This window comes from Caloenas nicobarica, chromosome 16 (assembly GCF_036013445.1).
Source record: "Caloenas nicobarica isolate bCalNic1 chromosome 16, bCalNic1.hap1, whole genome shotgun sequence".
In the NCBI taxonomy this organism is placed as follows: Eukaryota; Metazoa; Chordata; class Aves; order Columbiformes; family Columbidae; genus Caloenas; species Caloenas nicobarica.
The window spans coordinates 9,519,616-9,537,066 of NC_088260.1; the positions used below are offsets into that span (position 1 = coordinate 9,519,616).

At 40.4% G+C, this 17,451-nt stretch overlaps 1 protein-coding gene across 1 annotated transcript; it reads right to left on the bottom strand.

The window, feature by feature from the left end:
• Positions 1 to 29: 29 nt before the first annotated feature.
• Positions 30 to 17,249, bottom strand: SMPD4 (sphingomyelin phosphodiesterase 4). The gene is made up of 19 exons (XM_065646300.1): positions 17,106 to 17,249; positions 16,292 to 16,378; positions 15,640 to 15,782; positions 15,413 to 15,488; positions 14,447 to 14,555; positions 13,781 to 13,833; positions 13,040 to 13,191; positions 12,046 to 12,178; positions 11,497 to 11,568; positions 8,036 to 8,125; positions 5,387 to 5,532; positions 4,844 to 4,934; positions 4,201 to 4,301; positions 3,739 to 3,902; positions 2,838 to 3,043; positions 2,042 to 2,275; positions 1,168 to 1,299; positions 906 to 1,034; positions 30 to 450 (listed from the first exon to the last, which is right to left on the bottom strand). The coding sequence occupies exons 1-19, from the start codon at positions 17,142 to 17,144 to the stop codon at positions 124 to 126; spliced, it is 2,484 nt and encodes an 827-aa protein (XP_065502372.1). The 5' UTR covers positions 17,145 to 17,249; the 3' UTR covers positions 30 to 123.
• Positions 17,250 to 17,451: the final 202 nt, after the last annotated feature.

Sequence of the window (17,451 nt, forward strand, 5' to 3'; positions counted from 1 at the left end):
AATTTTAATATTTAAAAAATACCATAGGAAGATCTGATATGATAATTCAAACATTTTAGTCATTGAATCCCAGGCTCATCCTTAAATCATTTATTTTTACAAGTGTAAGCTGAGAGAAGGGAATTAGTGTTCATGTGGTTTCCATTCTTCAGAGAAAAAAGTCATTATTACAGCATAAAGAAAATATCCAATCAGGATAATGAATGTGCAGCCCACTGGCCCAATGTAAAACCAGGATGCAATGAAGTAGGTCATCAGCAAAGACGTGAGAGTTCTGTAGCTAGCCAGAAACCTCAGGCTGATCCTTGGTCCCCAGTTCTGGCTTGTTCTGTCCCTTACCACAGGACTACGCCTGATTTTCTGTATGAGGTGGGGGTTGGTAAGATGATAGCGACAAAGTCTGCCAACAAAATCTTCCCTGGAGCAAAGCTCATCCATCTGATCAGCAAACTGAGGTAAGAAAAATTTAAACATTAGTATTCTACTGCGACTGCTGTCATAAAGTGTAACTTATTCTACAGTTTTCTTCATGTATAGGAAATAGAGGAAAAAAACCCCACAAAACGCACTTTTAACTAGTAGAACTGTTTTAGTGCAGACTTGCCTTTATCTATTATACCTATAGAAGAAAAGGATTTGCTTTTCTTTTTTAGAATCATTCATTCTGAATGATATTCCCGTTGTTTTTCAAGCATAAAGAATACATTTAAAATGTTATTTATTAACATTTTGTGTAGGAAAAGTAGAACTAAAGTTAGAGAAGCAGGCCTGATGCTATTTGCAAATGCCCATCTGGACCACAATAAAGGAGATAGCAAGAACAAACTAAAGTGTCACATGTGCAGGTGCAGTGAAGAACAGGAATTTGCAATGGAAAATATAAAAGGAGGCAGTGCTGCACTTACCCTCTCATTAAGCACCGAGGATAAACGAAATAGGAGGCGAACAAGAGTGGCATTTTCATAACTTCGGATGGGCTGAAGCTCAGTATCTCCTTGATACTGCACCTCAAATCTACGTAAGCCATTTATGATCTAGAAACAGGAAAATAAACCCCTTATCTTGTTGCTCCTGTCCGAAATGTTTTTATGTGCATTTCTCTTGATGTAGAAAGAGAACTTGTTTTTTATGAACCATCTAGGGTAGCTTTATAGAATCTTCTCTCACCTGGTACCTGCCGAGGTGTGTAAGAATGAGGCCATCCTCGCTTTCAATGCAGTCTGGAAGTTGGTTTTTTCCATTCTCATCTTGAGCTGTCCCACACTTCATCATCATCTGGGTCAGCTGGGCTTCATTCAGCTACTCAAGAATAAGAAGTTCTAATGCACATGTTTGATTTGCCCCCTTCTTCTATTTCATTTATTTCTCCACAAACTCCTTAGCAATGGAAGCTTTTGACAGCCAGCACAGATACCAAGAATTACTTAATAGCACCTCAAGTTAGACATTAAAAGGAGATAAAAGTCTCCAGATTCTTGTCTGTGCTCATCAACTCCAAGAGAGGTGTTCTGATTTGTGTGTCCCTTACTTCTTGAGAGCTGTCAAATAGCTGTCTTCTCCTAGGTCAATTCTGTCTAAGGGAGTGTGGCTGACAAATTAATCTGTTGAGTTTAACCAAAGAAGCAGCATGCTTCTAGTTCATCCATCTATAGCTGCAGTTATACGTTGTATTTTTATAGTGCTCTACATATAGAAGATATTCTAAAATTTAAGCCATGTCTGGCCTATTTGTAAACATCAGAACAGGCACAAGTAAAGAGACAGGTTTGGTATAAACGACACAGTCTGAACAAGTGGTCACTTTAAACAAAGCTTAATATTTAAAAATTAAGAACATTTAGTTCTATCTATATTGAAAGCAATTTTGAATTTTTCAGGTAAAGTCAAGCCTAAAAGATGTTTACAACAAAATCTGCTAGCAGGATCTCTGGATGGCTTTGTGCCCCCACAAAGTACAAGAGTGACTGAAGTACATTTGAGGAATCCTGACTCTTGATCACATCTGCCACATAGGGAAAGATCTTAGAAAGATGTGACATACCTTAAAGATTTGGCACAAGTATTCCAGTGCCTTTTCTAAATATTCATCTGTTTTTTTGATGCTGTCTTGCCCAATTTCATCAAGGTCATTGCCTGTGTAGGAACCATTCATCTCAGATGATGTAAATCTAAACCATGAGAAGAAGGACTGGCTAGCTGTTGTCTCTGAAGAATGGTCTGATATGGATTTTGCCGTCTGCTGTGCCTGACAAATTAACTGAGCCAGTTTTAACACCTACAACAAAAAAAAATTGTGTGGGACAAAGATGAAGGACCACTAAGCATCACTAGATGGATAAAACTGTGCCCTGATAACTGGCAGTGAGAGCAAACCCAGTAAAGTCACTATTTTAGCTCACATGGACTTGTGCTAAGACTGCTGGTTGCATTTCCAACTGGTCAAAGGTTTTGCTGTTGAAGCCTTCAAGGAACTTGAGTGCTGCTTAGGTTTTTCAGCTACTTTTTTAATCTCCTCCTGTTTTTATCTGACTTGTTGATAGGTACTAATCAATACGATGAATCAGAAGTTCAGAGTAAGCATGCTTGAGAAGAAATACTTGCAATATAGTACTACAAGGCAGCAAACTGTTACATTAACTTCTTATTTAGCGAAGAGCAAGCAGATTTTTACAGCTGTGCTGAATTAAGACCACTCATGCTCCAGAAGTCACCATCAGTGAACTTCTCCACTATTGTATATTTAAGTTTTCCACTCTTAACTTCTCATAATATGGGTGCTCTGCATTGAGAAAACACCTGTCAAAGCAGAAAGACAAGGTGACAAATTTGTTGCTTACCAAATTTCTGACTTCTGTGCCAAACATCTGTTTATACTGGAAATCCTGTCCTTCCAGGCTGTAAACGTGACTTTTCACCTTAAATGAGGCATCTGTAATAGCTGGAGGCCACGATGATAAGAAGCCTCCACCAATTGTGGGGCTCATAAAAAGTCGGTGTTGACGATGGGGAATAACAAGTTCTGGCTCCAGGAATAACTGTTCTCCTAGTGTGAGAAAAGGAATGAAAATGGTGACATAATACTCCTGGTTTTGCCTGGGGAAGGTCTAGCTGCAAAGCTTCTTAAGCCTGCTGGGCAACTTGCTTTTAGACAAGCAGGAAGTTTTAGGGGGAAAGAAGCCTTAATTACCTTTTTAATTTTTTTTTAAAATTTAATCCTCTCTGTCCACAGCAGAAAATGTTGGAGTGCATTTAAATGCAGACCACACAGACATCATTTTAAGTCTCTAACTTTATTTCAACAAAACAATAGAGAATCATGACACTTAAAGACTGATACCTGTCAGATCTTGCCTCTCTCAAATTTACTATATCGTGATTAGTGCATACATGACTAGCTGACTAGCTATTTTGCTAAGTATAGATACCTTTAGAGATGTAAGAAGTTTTAATCCTGAGTAAATAACCAAATAAGGCACATGTAAGCAAAACTGATAGTGTGTTCTTTATAGTTTAAAGAAAAATTGTGCAATTAAATCTAGACGATGGTGGTTAGAAAAGAACTAGAGACATTAAAACAATATGACAAACATTAGTGAAGACATGCAGACTTTTGAATGGCAAAACAGCAAGCAAAACAGGAGAGTAAGTCTATTCACCTCAGTGTTTCTGAGGTAAGATGTAGCTGTTACGAAGAAAGATTGAGACAGGGCAACATAAGATGCCAAAATATCCATTTACCTTTCAGGATCATTTCAGCTAGATTGGGCTGAGCAAAGACTTTGGCTACTCGGAACACCATAAGAGCGTTTTTTGGACTGACCAAGTCTGTTCGAAGAGCTCTGTTCAGAAATCCTATGAACAGCTTAGTATACATGAGTAGGTTTTCTTGAACGAAGGCAGCCCTGTCAAAGTGAGTACAGGATTCATGAGTACAGCTGTTGAAATAACTGTTATTTGTTTTCTGCCAAACGAGTCACTAAAGGAATGCTTTATACTGTCTCTGGAAAGATGGTCTATTTGCACTGAGGCAAAAGAATCTTCCTCTCAAAACAAAAGCCGCTGTAGTAAGAAATTATCTCTAATCTTGTACAGGAAGATAATTCAGGTTGGTGGATGGTTCTTAAAATCCTGCAGTTCTACTCAAGATCTGCACAAACTTGAGGTCTGGTTCAGGTTACTCACAGCTGCTTTCCTCCTTACCATTTCTCCGGCACACTGCGAGGCAAGGGCTCTTCACTTTGTGGCAGCTTTTCCGGAGCATACCTCCAAGGCTGCAAGTAACTTAACCACATCTCAAGAACCTACAGAAAAACACATATCAATACTTTTTGGAAAGGAAGACAGAAAGGGGGTTTTTGTTTATTTCTTTTAAACCTAGTGAATATTATCTTAATGACACCTAAAAGTTTTTAGGAATAAAGCTCTCTCTGGTAATCTGAGTATCTTTGAAAAAGAACTCAAAAAACTAAGGGCATGTTCATTAGGACCAACCTGGATTTTCTGTAATACTCTAATGAGATGGCACTCAAGCAGCTACTACAAAAAAATATAAGATATTAAGAAATTAGGACTATAAGAATGTATCTGTTTTAAGAGTAACACCTACTACTTTTCAATCAACAGCCATTTTCAGTGTCAGGAAAATCAACAACCTGTGGTAATTCTCACCAAGATCTATTTGACTTCTCTGTTATGTCTAATTGGCACTCTAAGTGTACATGTTGTATAAAGAATGTCAGTGCTCTAGAAAAAAAAGATATTTAAAGACCAAGAAATAGCTGCTAAACAGCAGTAACTAATTACTATTTCTGTTCAGTACAGACTTAAAGAAGCAGGTACGTACTGCTCTGAAAGAAGCATCCAGAGGCCAGTGACCAAAACAGTGTTGCAGAAAAATATAAAGTTTTTCCTGGACAAACCGAGGAATTACAACCCTGCAAACAAAGACAGTCACATGTATAAACCAGCAGCAAATTTTAAAAGCAAAAAGCCCAACCCAACACACGGCCACAAATGCAAATACAGAAAGGACTGACCCAAACTTGTTCTTCCTTAACTGAAGCTACTTCTGGCCATTGTATTTCAACTCAAATATATAAATATAACATTTTTCATTACCCTTGGCCAGAATACTCTGGTAGCATTTTCTTTTCTCTGACTTGTGCCAAGATATAAACTAGTGCAATAGCAAGATATCCCCCAGCCTGAAGTTACTCCCCCCCACATCTAATGGATGTGAAAAACGTAATTCATTAGCTCTCATGTACTTTTAATAACACGCTTCTGTATTTACCATCAAAACAACCTGATTCAACCTCTCGGTGAAAGCAGAGCTTTTCAGGGAGAAGCTCTATAGGTCTCAGAGCCAGGCTGCTCATGTACGTACCTTTTAAACTCCTCGAGTGGGCTGGCTGTGTGGGAGTGGGCTGAGGGGGACAGAGGCTCTGGTTTCAGGCTGTTGCTGAAAGCATGCAGGTGTTTCACTAGCAGTCTTACCACTAGCACGTGCTCTTCAGTGGGCTTAAACGACTCCTAGATTCAAAGCAAAAACCAGGAAGATAATAAGTATGATGTGGTAAATGTCCAGGAGATAATTCAGGAAAATTATATTCTTAGATCAGAAATCAAAATACAAGAAATGCTCTCTTCCTTCTATGTTCTTCACTGTAGTTTGGTGCCACCTGATTTTAGACAGACTTGCTGTCCAGGACAAGCTGCATTAATTTCTGCCACCAGTTCACTGAGAAACAGTACTGCATTTTTGATAATGTGATTGTAAGAAAAAGCATCTACAGTATTCTAATATAAGAAAAAGCATCTACAGTACTCTAATGCATTGAATTTCAGGCTAGCATTAAAGAACAGAGTAACTTGCAGACTTTGACTTACCCCTTTCTGAAAAAAGAATATTCAGCCTTTCATTATGGTTATAAGTTCATTGCTGTGGGCAGCATAACAGATCCTTAGTTTATGCTTTCGGCTGACTTTACTGAGTTCTCCTTCCTATGCTCCTACTCATCTCCCTTTATAAGAAAGAGTAATTCTAGAAAGAGCTATGGTGAGAATAAGAACTGCTTCAAGTCCTGCATGATCCTGTTGCTTCTAGCATCACTATGGGTAGAAGTAGAGGCAGCCTGGGCAGGAGTAGTACAAGGAGCGATGGTGAGCCAGTGATGTTACTAATAATAGAGTGAGTGTATGATATAGCAGGGAGATGAAGGAGGTAAAAAAGAGCTAGTTGTTCTGGGTGCCCAGCACCAAGGCTGGTCTGCTGCAGAATCTGAGGACAAAGCACTAAGTCCTTTGCTACTGTAAACTACTTTAAGAGTAGTGTACTAATCTCAAACCACTACTGAAAGTAGATTTTAAGATATCATTTGTATTCCAAGTTTCACATCTCTTGTACTTCTCTAAAGTCAAGAAGAATGTACATGAAACAAAAGTTACAGCTGCAAGTATAATGGAAAACGCTGGAAGAATGTGTTAGAGAATAGCTGCCAGATGTTTCAGGATGCAACACGCAGCTGTGCTGAGGTAAGATGCTAAATATGACTCACGGGGACTGGCAACCATTTTTATACAAAAAGCTTCTTAAATCCATTGAACCGTATTTCCAGCGCTGGGGGTGGGAAGCAGGGGGTGTCCGTGCGTGTCTTTGTGTGTCCTTCCTCTGCAATGCTTGAAGCAAAGCAGGCGTGTTTTTACAATCTCTTAAGATTTTTAATATACTATAAAGTTCACTCCAGGAAAAGATTCAAAGCTCAATGATAGATGTAGTCATGTAGTACAGCCAGATCTGAGACTCTTCTAAGAGAGAAGATAACCTGTTACCCCTTCTAATGAAGGCTGCTCTTGTGTTCTTCACACAAGCGCCCCTAAGTCAACATGTTTTCTACAGTCCTGAGGAGAGTTTATATAAGAGGTTAGAACTCCCAGAAGTTACTCAGTCCTAGAGTTCACATCAGAATCTCTAAAAGCAATTAGAGAGGTCAAACACTCTTCTATAGGCCTTGAAAGGGTGTAATTTTAAAAAAATTCTAGGCTCTCCTTGAAGGTACCTTTTGAACTTATAAAATTGCCAGTACCACTATTTCAATACCTTGTTTCAGGTGATGCTAGTAGTTTTTCTCCTTAGTAAGTGTTATAATTTCTCTTAGCCCAGACCAGCACTATTAGGAACCCTACCAGTTAAAGTAGTAATTCGGTTGTGAAACCTTAGCTTACAGGATGGATATATGCCATTCTTTTCTTAACATAGTAATTAGATAAGCATAATAGTAAAAAGGATTTAAAGACAAGTAGTAGTTCTTGTTTTCCTTCCTAAGCAGTACCTGGATACATCATAGCATGTTATAATAAGAGCTTTATAGTACATATGCTCAGCCCTCCCCTTTCCCAAAATGAAGACCCAATGAATAAAGGGCTGAAGTAGGGAAAGAGAAATCAGCAATCTGTTCCAACAGGAATGATTTTTCGCATGCGCATTTCCTGAACAATCTGCAAGTGTACCACTTGTGTGCTTTTGCAAAACTGGACAGTCAGGTTCACATTGCTACAAATTTAGTACTATCCAATGACATTTCACTGACTAAAAATCCCTACATGTTACCTACCTTAATTTTAGAGGACAGTCAGGCAAATTCTGATATTCTCTTCCATGCAAGGTTTGCTTAAATGACTAGTGTGTGAGGGGCAGAAATCTGCCATCCGTGAAGCCAGTTTTAGTGTCAGAAAGTGTCGTCATAGATGATAAGTCTCTTTCTACAATGCATTACACGAATGCATCTCTAAAAATGGAGTTCCCATTTAGTCCTCATAATATCCTAGGTTTTACCTATTTTCCTCATGACCCTTGCTAATACCTCTCAGAATCTGTTTTCACTGACAATTTAATAAATCTCAATGTATTGTTCTCAGGTTGTAAACCCACAATTTGGCAGAAAAAGTTGCTGTACAGCTAGCACCAATACACTTTGCAGATTATATGATGGAACAAGATTTTTAAAAAGGAAACAAAATGAAAATATGATAATACTTGGTACGCGTGGAGGGCCTGGTAGCTGGATTGGGCAGGACTACCGTGGTGTTTACTGGAGATACTGAGTCGGTAGTGGAGAACCTCCAGCTGAGACAACAGAAACAAAAAGGGGGGGAGGGAAAAAGGAGAGAAGAGAGCAAGAGAAAAAAAAAAGTGAGAATGAGCCCAAGGAAGAAGGGTGGGGGGGAAAAATGAACATCACAAATACAATCAGGGACAACATATCACAATAACAACTGCAGCCACAGTATCCTCTTCTTTCTGGTGTTCAGTAGATCAGAGCAAGTCTGGCAGGAGATAAGGAGCATCTGCCAAATAAACTCCCCAATTCAACTGAACTGCAGCAACAAGGATTTACACACTGTTACAGTGTTTTATTAAACAATGGAGTAAAAGCATCCAATATTCTGCAAACTTTTTAAATGCTATTTTGAAGTAGCAGAGTTTGCATACTGGGAAGAAACTCAAATTGATACTTTCTTCTTCCCAAGGAACAGGAGGAAAAGAAGTTTGGCTTCTTATAATCACTGTGAGCCCATCCAGTAAGTATCCAGTTCAGAGAAACCCTTTGTCTTCTCTTTCTAGTTAAAGACCATTTGGGAAGGCTGCAGATCTTCTGAACTTCCCCAAAAGAGGAAATTACTTTTACTGTGAGGGAAACATCATGTAAATATGAAGGTAGAGGACATACCTAACACCAGTGTTATATGCTAATGCAAAAGGCATCTTAACACGGAAATCTCTGCAAGCCTCAGCCAGATCCCTTCTTGGATGAATAAGGTAAAGCATATTTTTGACAATGTGATGGTGAAGAGGATACTGTAGTGACAGTGACACACATGTATGAAATTAATGAAAAAACATAAAACAAAAAATGTACACTACACAGATCCCAATGACTATTGTCAGGCATCTAAACTAACTCTCCAGATTCACACCTCTGCTGTCTTTGAACAGCCCCTACCCAATCTCCTCTAGTGCCAGTTTGGTATCTTTTGGTTTTACACTCTCCTAGGAGTGGTGGGGTTGTTATCCAAACTCCCCAGCAGCTCAAACGTGTTGGTTGCTTCATCAGCAACTCTCCTGCTGCAGGAATCAGCAGGAGCCTGTAGCCTAATGGGTGTCCCACATGCAGGGCTGGGGCTGTGGCACCTGGCATTGGAAGGTCAGGAAGCGTTACATGAAGTTTTATCAAACAACTCCTTTTTAAGAGTTCACTGTGAATTACAGCAGAAGGGAATAGGGAAACAGAAGCTGCACGCTTGGGCTCTGGATCAGCTGAGAAAGAGAAAGCGAATAGAAAACGAAAAAGCACAGGAAAATAGTTGAATTAATGGGGAAAACAGTTAAACTCAGCATAGCAAATAGCATCAACCTCAGGTTTACACCAGACCCGGAGGGAATTCAAAGCAGTAAAGAAGTACACCTTCTCAAAAGAAAATTATTTACTATTTATTCCCATTCCAGCCCCTTCTACTGTGAAGAGAAGTCTGTGATGATGTTAACAAGGTTTAAGGAAAATCTATAATTCTTTGAGGCACTTCACAGGAAAGTTACATATCTGGGATCTGGTTTGGCCCATCGCAGCAAACAAGTTTGGCTGCTAGACAAAGGAAGAGCAAGTTCTGTGGAATCTCATCCCACCTTCCAATACAGGTATGTAGCCATTTCAAGTCACTGATGGTCAAACAGGTCTAGATCCAGGGATGATCGATCACTAATTACCCCTCCTTCCATACACACAGAAAGCTGAATGGAATCAAGTGAACCTGCACAATTATTAATTAAGAATAAGGTTTAGGGTGATCTTGGGTTTCCAGTCAAGCCCTTTAACCCTTATGTTAAAACAAAACTTGCATTTCTGCATATTCTGCTTCCTCATTTGAGGAACTATGAAGCAGACTGTTCTCCTTCAGCCCACCTTGAGACCAGTCTACAAAACTTAGTTTAAGCATCAAGGCTTATGAACAGTCCTGTCGCCAGCTGATCTGCAGCCTTTCCTCAGTCCTGCAGGAGGGATCCTTCATCTGTTTATGGATGTCAGGTGGAATTGCAGTCCCCTATTCAGGTGTTCTAACCCCAAAGAGTATAAAGACTTACTTTTTACATGCCCATGATTACTTCCCAACAAAGAGGAAACTAAAATATCATCAGGGAGTTATGGCCTCAAGTTGTGGCTCAACACACCTTGTGGAGGATCCTGAAGTGATGATTTTAGAGAACTTTAAGCTCTGCCTAGGCCCTATTCCACCACAACATTCACAGTCATTGTCTAAACAGCTGCTCCCCAGTGTGAGAAGAGAGCATCTGAAATACAGAGGGTGAACAGAGGAGAGAAGTTTAAAGCAATCATTATTTCTGGCCTAAGCACAGCGCTTGATGCACAGAGACTGGACAGACAGACCAAAGGTACTTCAAGCAAAGCCTTTCCACCACAGGTGCACAGCCACGCTGCTGGGACTCCCAAGTGGAGACTTTGCAACATCAGTGAGTTTGCGTTTTGACCTCAACTTTAAAAATAAAACACATCACACTTAAGTTCTGCAATGTTTTTCCCTAGCAAAATTTAAATAATTTTGTTATTTTATAGCCTCTGGAGTGAAGGATCAGAATTTCTCAATCAACTCTCATATTACTCTTTCACACAGGAATAAATCCCAAGTAGCTTTTACATTGTTCTCCCCTTCTGTGAAAGTCCCACTGTGACTCAGAGGGAATTCAGAGGATCAACATTTTCTCCTTCAAATTCCCTTTACATTGATAGTGCTTTGACCTTAGTGTCCCCACCATGTGCTTAGATTTTACATGCAGTAGTTTGTTACTGAACAGGCCACCACAAACTGCTTAAAACAGTGTATTATCCACACAAGAGCTTGTAAGATATTCTGAACTCCGTAGCTACAGAACTGCTTCTGACACCATTATGGTGAAAAACATCTTTTGGAATATGGTTTATTTACTTAAAACTGAAGGACAGTTTAATAAGATTTCCTTTTTTGATTTGGATTTATGCTAAAAAATGGTTACCGATCTTAGAAATTATTAATTGGTATTTCAGTAACAGTTGCTACCACTGGCGGAAATTAATTTAGATAATTTTTAGCATCCATATTGCCCCAGTGGGATTTAACACTATGGTTTTATAGTGGCATCTCCCCTGTCATTAGCACTTTGATTGTTGATGTGCAGATTGTTGTGACCATCCCACAAACTTGTCTTTTACAAAAACAAAAACAAAACACCACAACTTCTGCAATGAAGGCAAATCTGGATGACACACATTCACAACATTCTTCATAACTGGATTAGCAATTTTGACACACTCATATAGATAACTCTAAGCTATTTCTTTCCTTTGCACCAATATAACAAAAAAATTCTCCACAGAACAGGAGATGTAGCTCAAGATAAGAGGTCGACCATCAGTTGATGCTCATGAATGAAGTACAAACTATTACCTTGACATGAGGGGACTGCATTTTCTGATACATTTCCAGTGAATAATGATGAAGCCACATTTCAACAAAGACCTGCAAAACAAATATTTTCTCAGCTAGGGAAAAATAAACAATCCAGGAGTTGTCAGTCACGAGCTGGATACAAGGGAAGGCCACAGTACATAATTTGAAATCTAAGCTGTACTTGTCTTTTCCTATCCCTTCCCTTGATGTTGAACAGAACCAACTTTTCTGTGCTCAAAGTTTGAGAGTATAGAACTGATGTAAGATTTAAAAAAAAAAAACAGGTTTAGAAACTTTTCTGGAAAAAATTACTCAAATGCTTGAGGTCAGTTGTTAGATATGCAGTCTAAAAAAAAATATATTAAGTCCCTTTCTAAATTACAACTTAACAGTTTCACAGTGGTTCTTTGTTTCACTAACAGAAAACAACAGCTGCACTGCTCAATTCCAAAAACAAGCTAAAGCAAAATGCTATAACTGTCCCTGGTTTATAAAGAGATTCCTCAGCAGCAAGAAATGCTTTTTACTTCTTTAAATCTAATTTACCTGAAGCAGTGTTTCCGATCTCCAGATCTCCTGGGAGGCTGGGTCAGCGTTCACAGAAGGCTGATGGGCGATGTGCCGTTTCAGCAGGCTGGTGTGGTGCATGCCGTAGGACGTGAAAGGCACTGCTGGAGACCTTTAACGACAAACCAATGGAAGTACTGAAGTCAGTAAGCCTCAGGACAGGGAAATATATCATTGCTTCTAATCCCCAGTCTATAAACTGGAAAACAGTCTTTCAGAAGTAAAACTTCATAGTTGATTACATAATTCAAACTTCTGCAATGTGTTATAATTACTAGTCACTTTGACTCTAAACAAGCACTACATCACTACTCATACTGCCTTGAGCCAGCTCTGCACAGGCCTGATGTTACACTACGTGGTTTTTTACTTTCTCCTATTCAATTTGTTTTCTTTCACTCTGCCCTCCATATTCATAATTCACCTGGTCTGCATTTTTCTAGGTATATGCTAAGGCTCAACAGACCATGGAAATGGATATTTGAAATGTATTTAATATGTGGTTCTATAAAATATAACAGCTATTTATTTTTACATTTGTATAAAATTGCTAATATTGATAACATTTTATACATTTGAGTAGCAAAATCAGTTTTGAAAATGTGGACTTTGACACACCTAGCCAGTACAAAGTACAAAAGACTGGGTCCTTGCATTGGAGAATTTTCACTACAACTTTGTGAGTTTGTTTATATGCCATTATCACATGGCACACAACTGGAGCTGCTGAATTGATGAATTTTTGTTGCTTGTACATGTCTTTTCTGCCTCAATAATAGCTACCTTTCAGACTTTCAAATTAAACCTTTATGGTAAAATTAAGTGAACAAAAATCTACTTAATTTTTGTAATGATATAATGAGTACATACAGATCATAAAGAGGTGTTTTCTACTTGTTAGAGATTTAGTTCCAACAAGCTGTATTTTGTAAGCACCATTCCTGCAGTTTCCCTCTGGCATTGCAGACGTTACCTGGGGGCCGGGGAAGGGATGGCTCCCCCAGGGTTTGAAGAAGGTGGAGGAAGGACACTGCCCTCTGTGGGGAGGAAACACTTCAGGTACGTGTCCACCAAGATGAAATACGCGCTGTTGGAAGGACTGACGTGATGGGTGACAGGCGAGTTCTGAAACGGCCATAAGGATATATCAATACTTGGAGTTATGTGCTGTTGCTTTAAGGCCCTGCTGGGGAGTGTCTGCTACACAGCTGGACCCATTTAGTATAAATTAGCAGAGCCCAGGTGGTGATAAAGGGTGAACTAACAACAAAGGCACTTTGGAGCAAACGTAAAGCAACTAGCTGTAAGATAACTACTGCTGTATTAGTGAATTTAGCAAAGTATGAGAAGATTGTGTTTTATAGCACAGGTAGTGACAGCAAGAGGAACCGAACAACCAGATGCCACAGTACAAAGCTGTGGTTATGACCGTATCAACGGTGTTATTGGATAGAGGGGTAGGAAACCCATTTGGAATCCATTGCCTGCTCCATGTTGTTGGACAGACTGCTTACTGGTTTATCTAAGGTGGGTATTTTGTTTATTATTTAGTTTTACGTTACCTCCTTAAGAAACCAAACTAAAGCAATAACAAGTTCTAAAAGTACAGATAAAACTGCTGTTAATTTAGCTGGACAGCACCTCAAGAGGCTCTTAAAGCGTTGTGAAGAAAGGCCAATACTATTTTAAGGGAAAAACTGTGAAAGGTACTTACCTTCTGTGTAATCAAACTAATTGCGAAGTAAAACATATAATATTCAAATGGATCTGGAAGACCAGAGTCAAGGATCAGATAAAAAAAACAAGCACAGCTGTTAGATATCTGGGGATGATGACTAGACACTAAATTTTTATTTTGTCAATGCTAAATTAACTTGCTAGAGCTTAACAGCAAATTCACCTTTGCCTTCTTGCTTTCCAACTGACTCAAACATTGGTAACTGAGGTTTTCTCTGTGTGGCAAAGTGTGTTTGCATTGCTCCTCTTAGCACATTTGGCTATCTCAAACTGAAACGAGCACAGCTGCAGCTAGACTGCTTCCAACAAGCAAGCCAGCTGCAAAGTTAACATGCCCTTTTTCTGTCACACTACATAAACTATGAGTAGTTACAAAACCAAAAATTGTGAAATACAGGGTCTACTGAAATCACTGGGAATTTTGTTGTAGGACTTGAACGAGGCCAGAAATTCCCCTGCAAGGGTTTATATGAAGAGGGCAGGTTTTCTTTCATTGGAATCTAAACATTTCTAATCAGCCCAAACTCTTCAGCACAACAGCAATTTACCATAGATGCATAATACATATACAGCAGAAATGCTTCACAATCTCTCCTGTTTAGACATTTAAAAGGAATTCAATATCCAGTTGTTAAAAGGATACTAAGAGCCAAATTCAAACCTAAACCACCAGAAGAAGGAAACTGGACTTTGTTGTGGTATAAAGAGCATTCAGGCAGGACTTGCTCTTGTATCGAAGCCTTCACGGGGCCCTGAAAGAGAGAGTAATGAAATATTAATCAGGCTGCTCAGTATACTTGCGGAGATGTTTTCAGATAGCAAAGTTCCGCTGCATTCCAGCATTCTGGGATTACATCTACATTCAGCTCAGTGGGATTCTACTGCATTGCAGCAGTTCCTTGTGCAAATGCATGCTCCTTAAATAACTGCCAACTTCCTCACTGAAAATGAGTATTCAGTATAAAAAAAAAAAAAGAGCCTTCCTCAAGGCTTTCCAGTTGGAGTCAGAGCAGCAGAAGGCTGGTGTCTGCCTGATGGTTTTGTCAAGGTAAGTGAGCTGTGGATCAGCAATCGCTATATACTTAAATGGTGTTTCCTTTTGTTAAAGACTGTAGAACTATCTGAAGCAATTTCTAGATAGCAGGTAGCTATGGAAGGAACATAGTGAAATAATTCTGCAGATAAACATTTTTGTTTGAAGTGTCATACTCCATGTCCAGGATAGCGGTTAGTCTTCAAAAACGTGGGTATAAAGTGCTGCCAGGGAAGGTGTTGCTCTGTGATGAGGTTGGAAAACTATTTTTCAATCCTGCAACTAGTGGTAACCAAGATAAAGCACACGACTTTCTCTGGGGACAGGATAAGAATCACAGTGCAGCTTTTTTGGCTGAGAACAGCACAAATATCTAGCTGCTAGCAACTGTCATCTCCCACAAGTATATGGCTGGGAACTCACCTCTATCAACCGTTTAAAGAAACGAGGATGCTCTAAACCCGGAGCATGGAGGATACACCTTGGCCTATACTGATCTGTATGTATAGAGAGTGTGCAAAGTTCCAGTAGCTGCAACAACTACATTCTCTTCTAACAAATTTTTCAGTTACTCACTGGAAGATATGAGACAGGGAAGTCATATCTGTACTCTTCAACTTGGAGTTTGTAAACCAGCTTCATCATTGGGCCACTGCAAACAAGCATCAGAAAGAAAATCCGTGGTAAGTAACCCCTCCGGTCTCATTTTTGTGAAATACGTTTGCACAATAGAAAAAAGGTCAAACACCGGTTCTCTGTTCCCTGTACATTTTTTTAATCTGTGCTGAAACTAATGAGTTTACCTGGGATCCAGGAAATCTAAAGCCACAGAATATTCGGTAGGATTTGTTCTTCCTTGCAAGCAGCGAAGATTCCAGCCTACAATGATGCCATCCAGGCTACCAAAAATGTTCTCCACCAGCCATGGGAAGATGCCATGTAGTTCCTTTAGGGAAAACAGACACAAATAGTTAATGTCCACAATTCCTCGTGTGAACAATCTCTAGGTCCAATCTCTAGAATACACCAAGATACTGTCTGCCAGCTACTAACAGCACAGGGTTAGTTAGTGCTGTTTCCAACCACTCTCTGGGCAGAACGTCCATTCAAAAGAATGTATTATAATAAGGCAATTACAAGAAATCTATCCTGATTTCTGATCCCACTAAAGTTGCAAGGATAGTGATCAGCCCTGCATATGTCACATTTTAAAAACTAGTTTTCCCCATAAATCAGGGCTGAAAGGTATAAATGAAGTGCAGTCAACTGAAACAATCTCTTAATGACTAGAAAACGTTTTTAACTTTTGGGGAAATACGGGATTCCTGCTGTTTCGCCTGGGGTCCTCAAAACTCTTGGTAAGAGAAATAGCAACAAAGAAAATAATAATGAAAAAGGCAAGTTCCCCTGCACGGTGCCAGGCAGGGAGTTTCTGAACCCACCACAACCGCTCACCTTGGCAGGAAACTCTTCGATGATGGTCTCCAGGTCATGGCACCTCTGCACGAAGGGTTTGTTCACACAATCTGCCTTCAGCGTGGCCTGGGACAGATCACAGGGGAAACCACATCACTGGGGCCAGAAGGGACAACATTTGTCATGGCCGTGACTTAAAACCCCCCTGATTACACGGCTCCTCCGGTACAGCATGTCCATGGGTATGGCAGGAGTTACACTGACCAACCTTATAATGATACCGTAAAATCAGCAAATTGACAAAACTTTAAAACGTGGTTTTAAGCGTTTAAAAGTAGCATTTCTTATTCAGTGCTGGGGCGGGACTGCGGGTGTCCCTCCATAGGTCTGCTGCTGACCAGTTGGTCATACACGGCTTATATTGACAGAAAAATTAAATATTCATTACAATTCTTGACAACCATTAACATATTCCACGCTTATTCTAACATAAGCTGTTTAAGCAATGCTAAGTAACATTCCTGTGTTTCTCAATTACCTGTTTTAAAAGAATATGTCATAAATTATGCAAATTTTAAGAACTGGGTATAGATTCTATGGTTACAGGGTTGGTGAATCTTTAAAGGTTGCTACCTTAGTATTCTCCTAAACTATGAGTTCTATAATTCCTTAAAACACATTCTAATAATTAGAAATAGAGGTATCAATAACCCCTCAGGTTTGTAACAAAGCCGGTTGTGCTGACCGACCTTACAACCCCTCAGGTTTAGAACAAAGCTGACAACCGAATCGCAAACACCGCCGAACCGGGAGGCGCTCGGCGCCCGCCCGCGCCCCCCGCCGCCCCACGCACCAGCAGGAAGCTGGGCTGCTGCAGGTGCGGCCCGGCCATGCCGCCCGTCCCCGCTCCGTCCCCGGGCCGCGCGGCAGGAAGCGGGGCGGAAACCCCCGTTACACTTCCCGGCGGGACCGGCGCCCTCCCGGACACCGCCTCCCGCGCTCGGCGCAACCATTCGACGTCACCACGCTGGCGCGGCGCGCCGCGGTGACGCCACATCCCCCGCGACGCTGCGCGGAGGGGCGCGTGCCGCTGTTGCCATGGTGACGGGCCCGGCGCGGTTCCCCCAACATGGCCGCGCTGGTGGGGGGGTCGAGGGCCTCAGCCCCTCTCCGGGGGCTCTGGAAATTGCTTTTGCGTA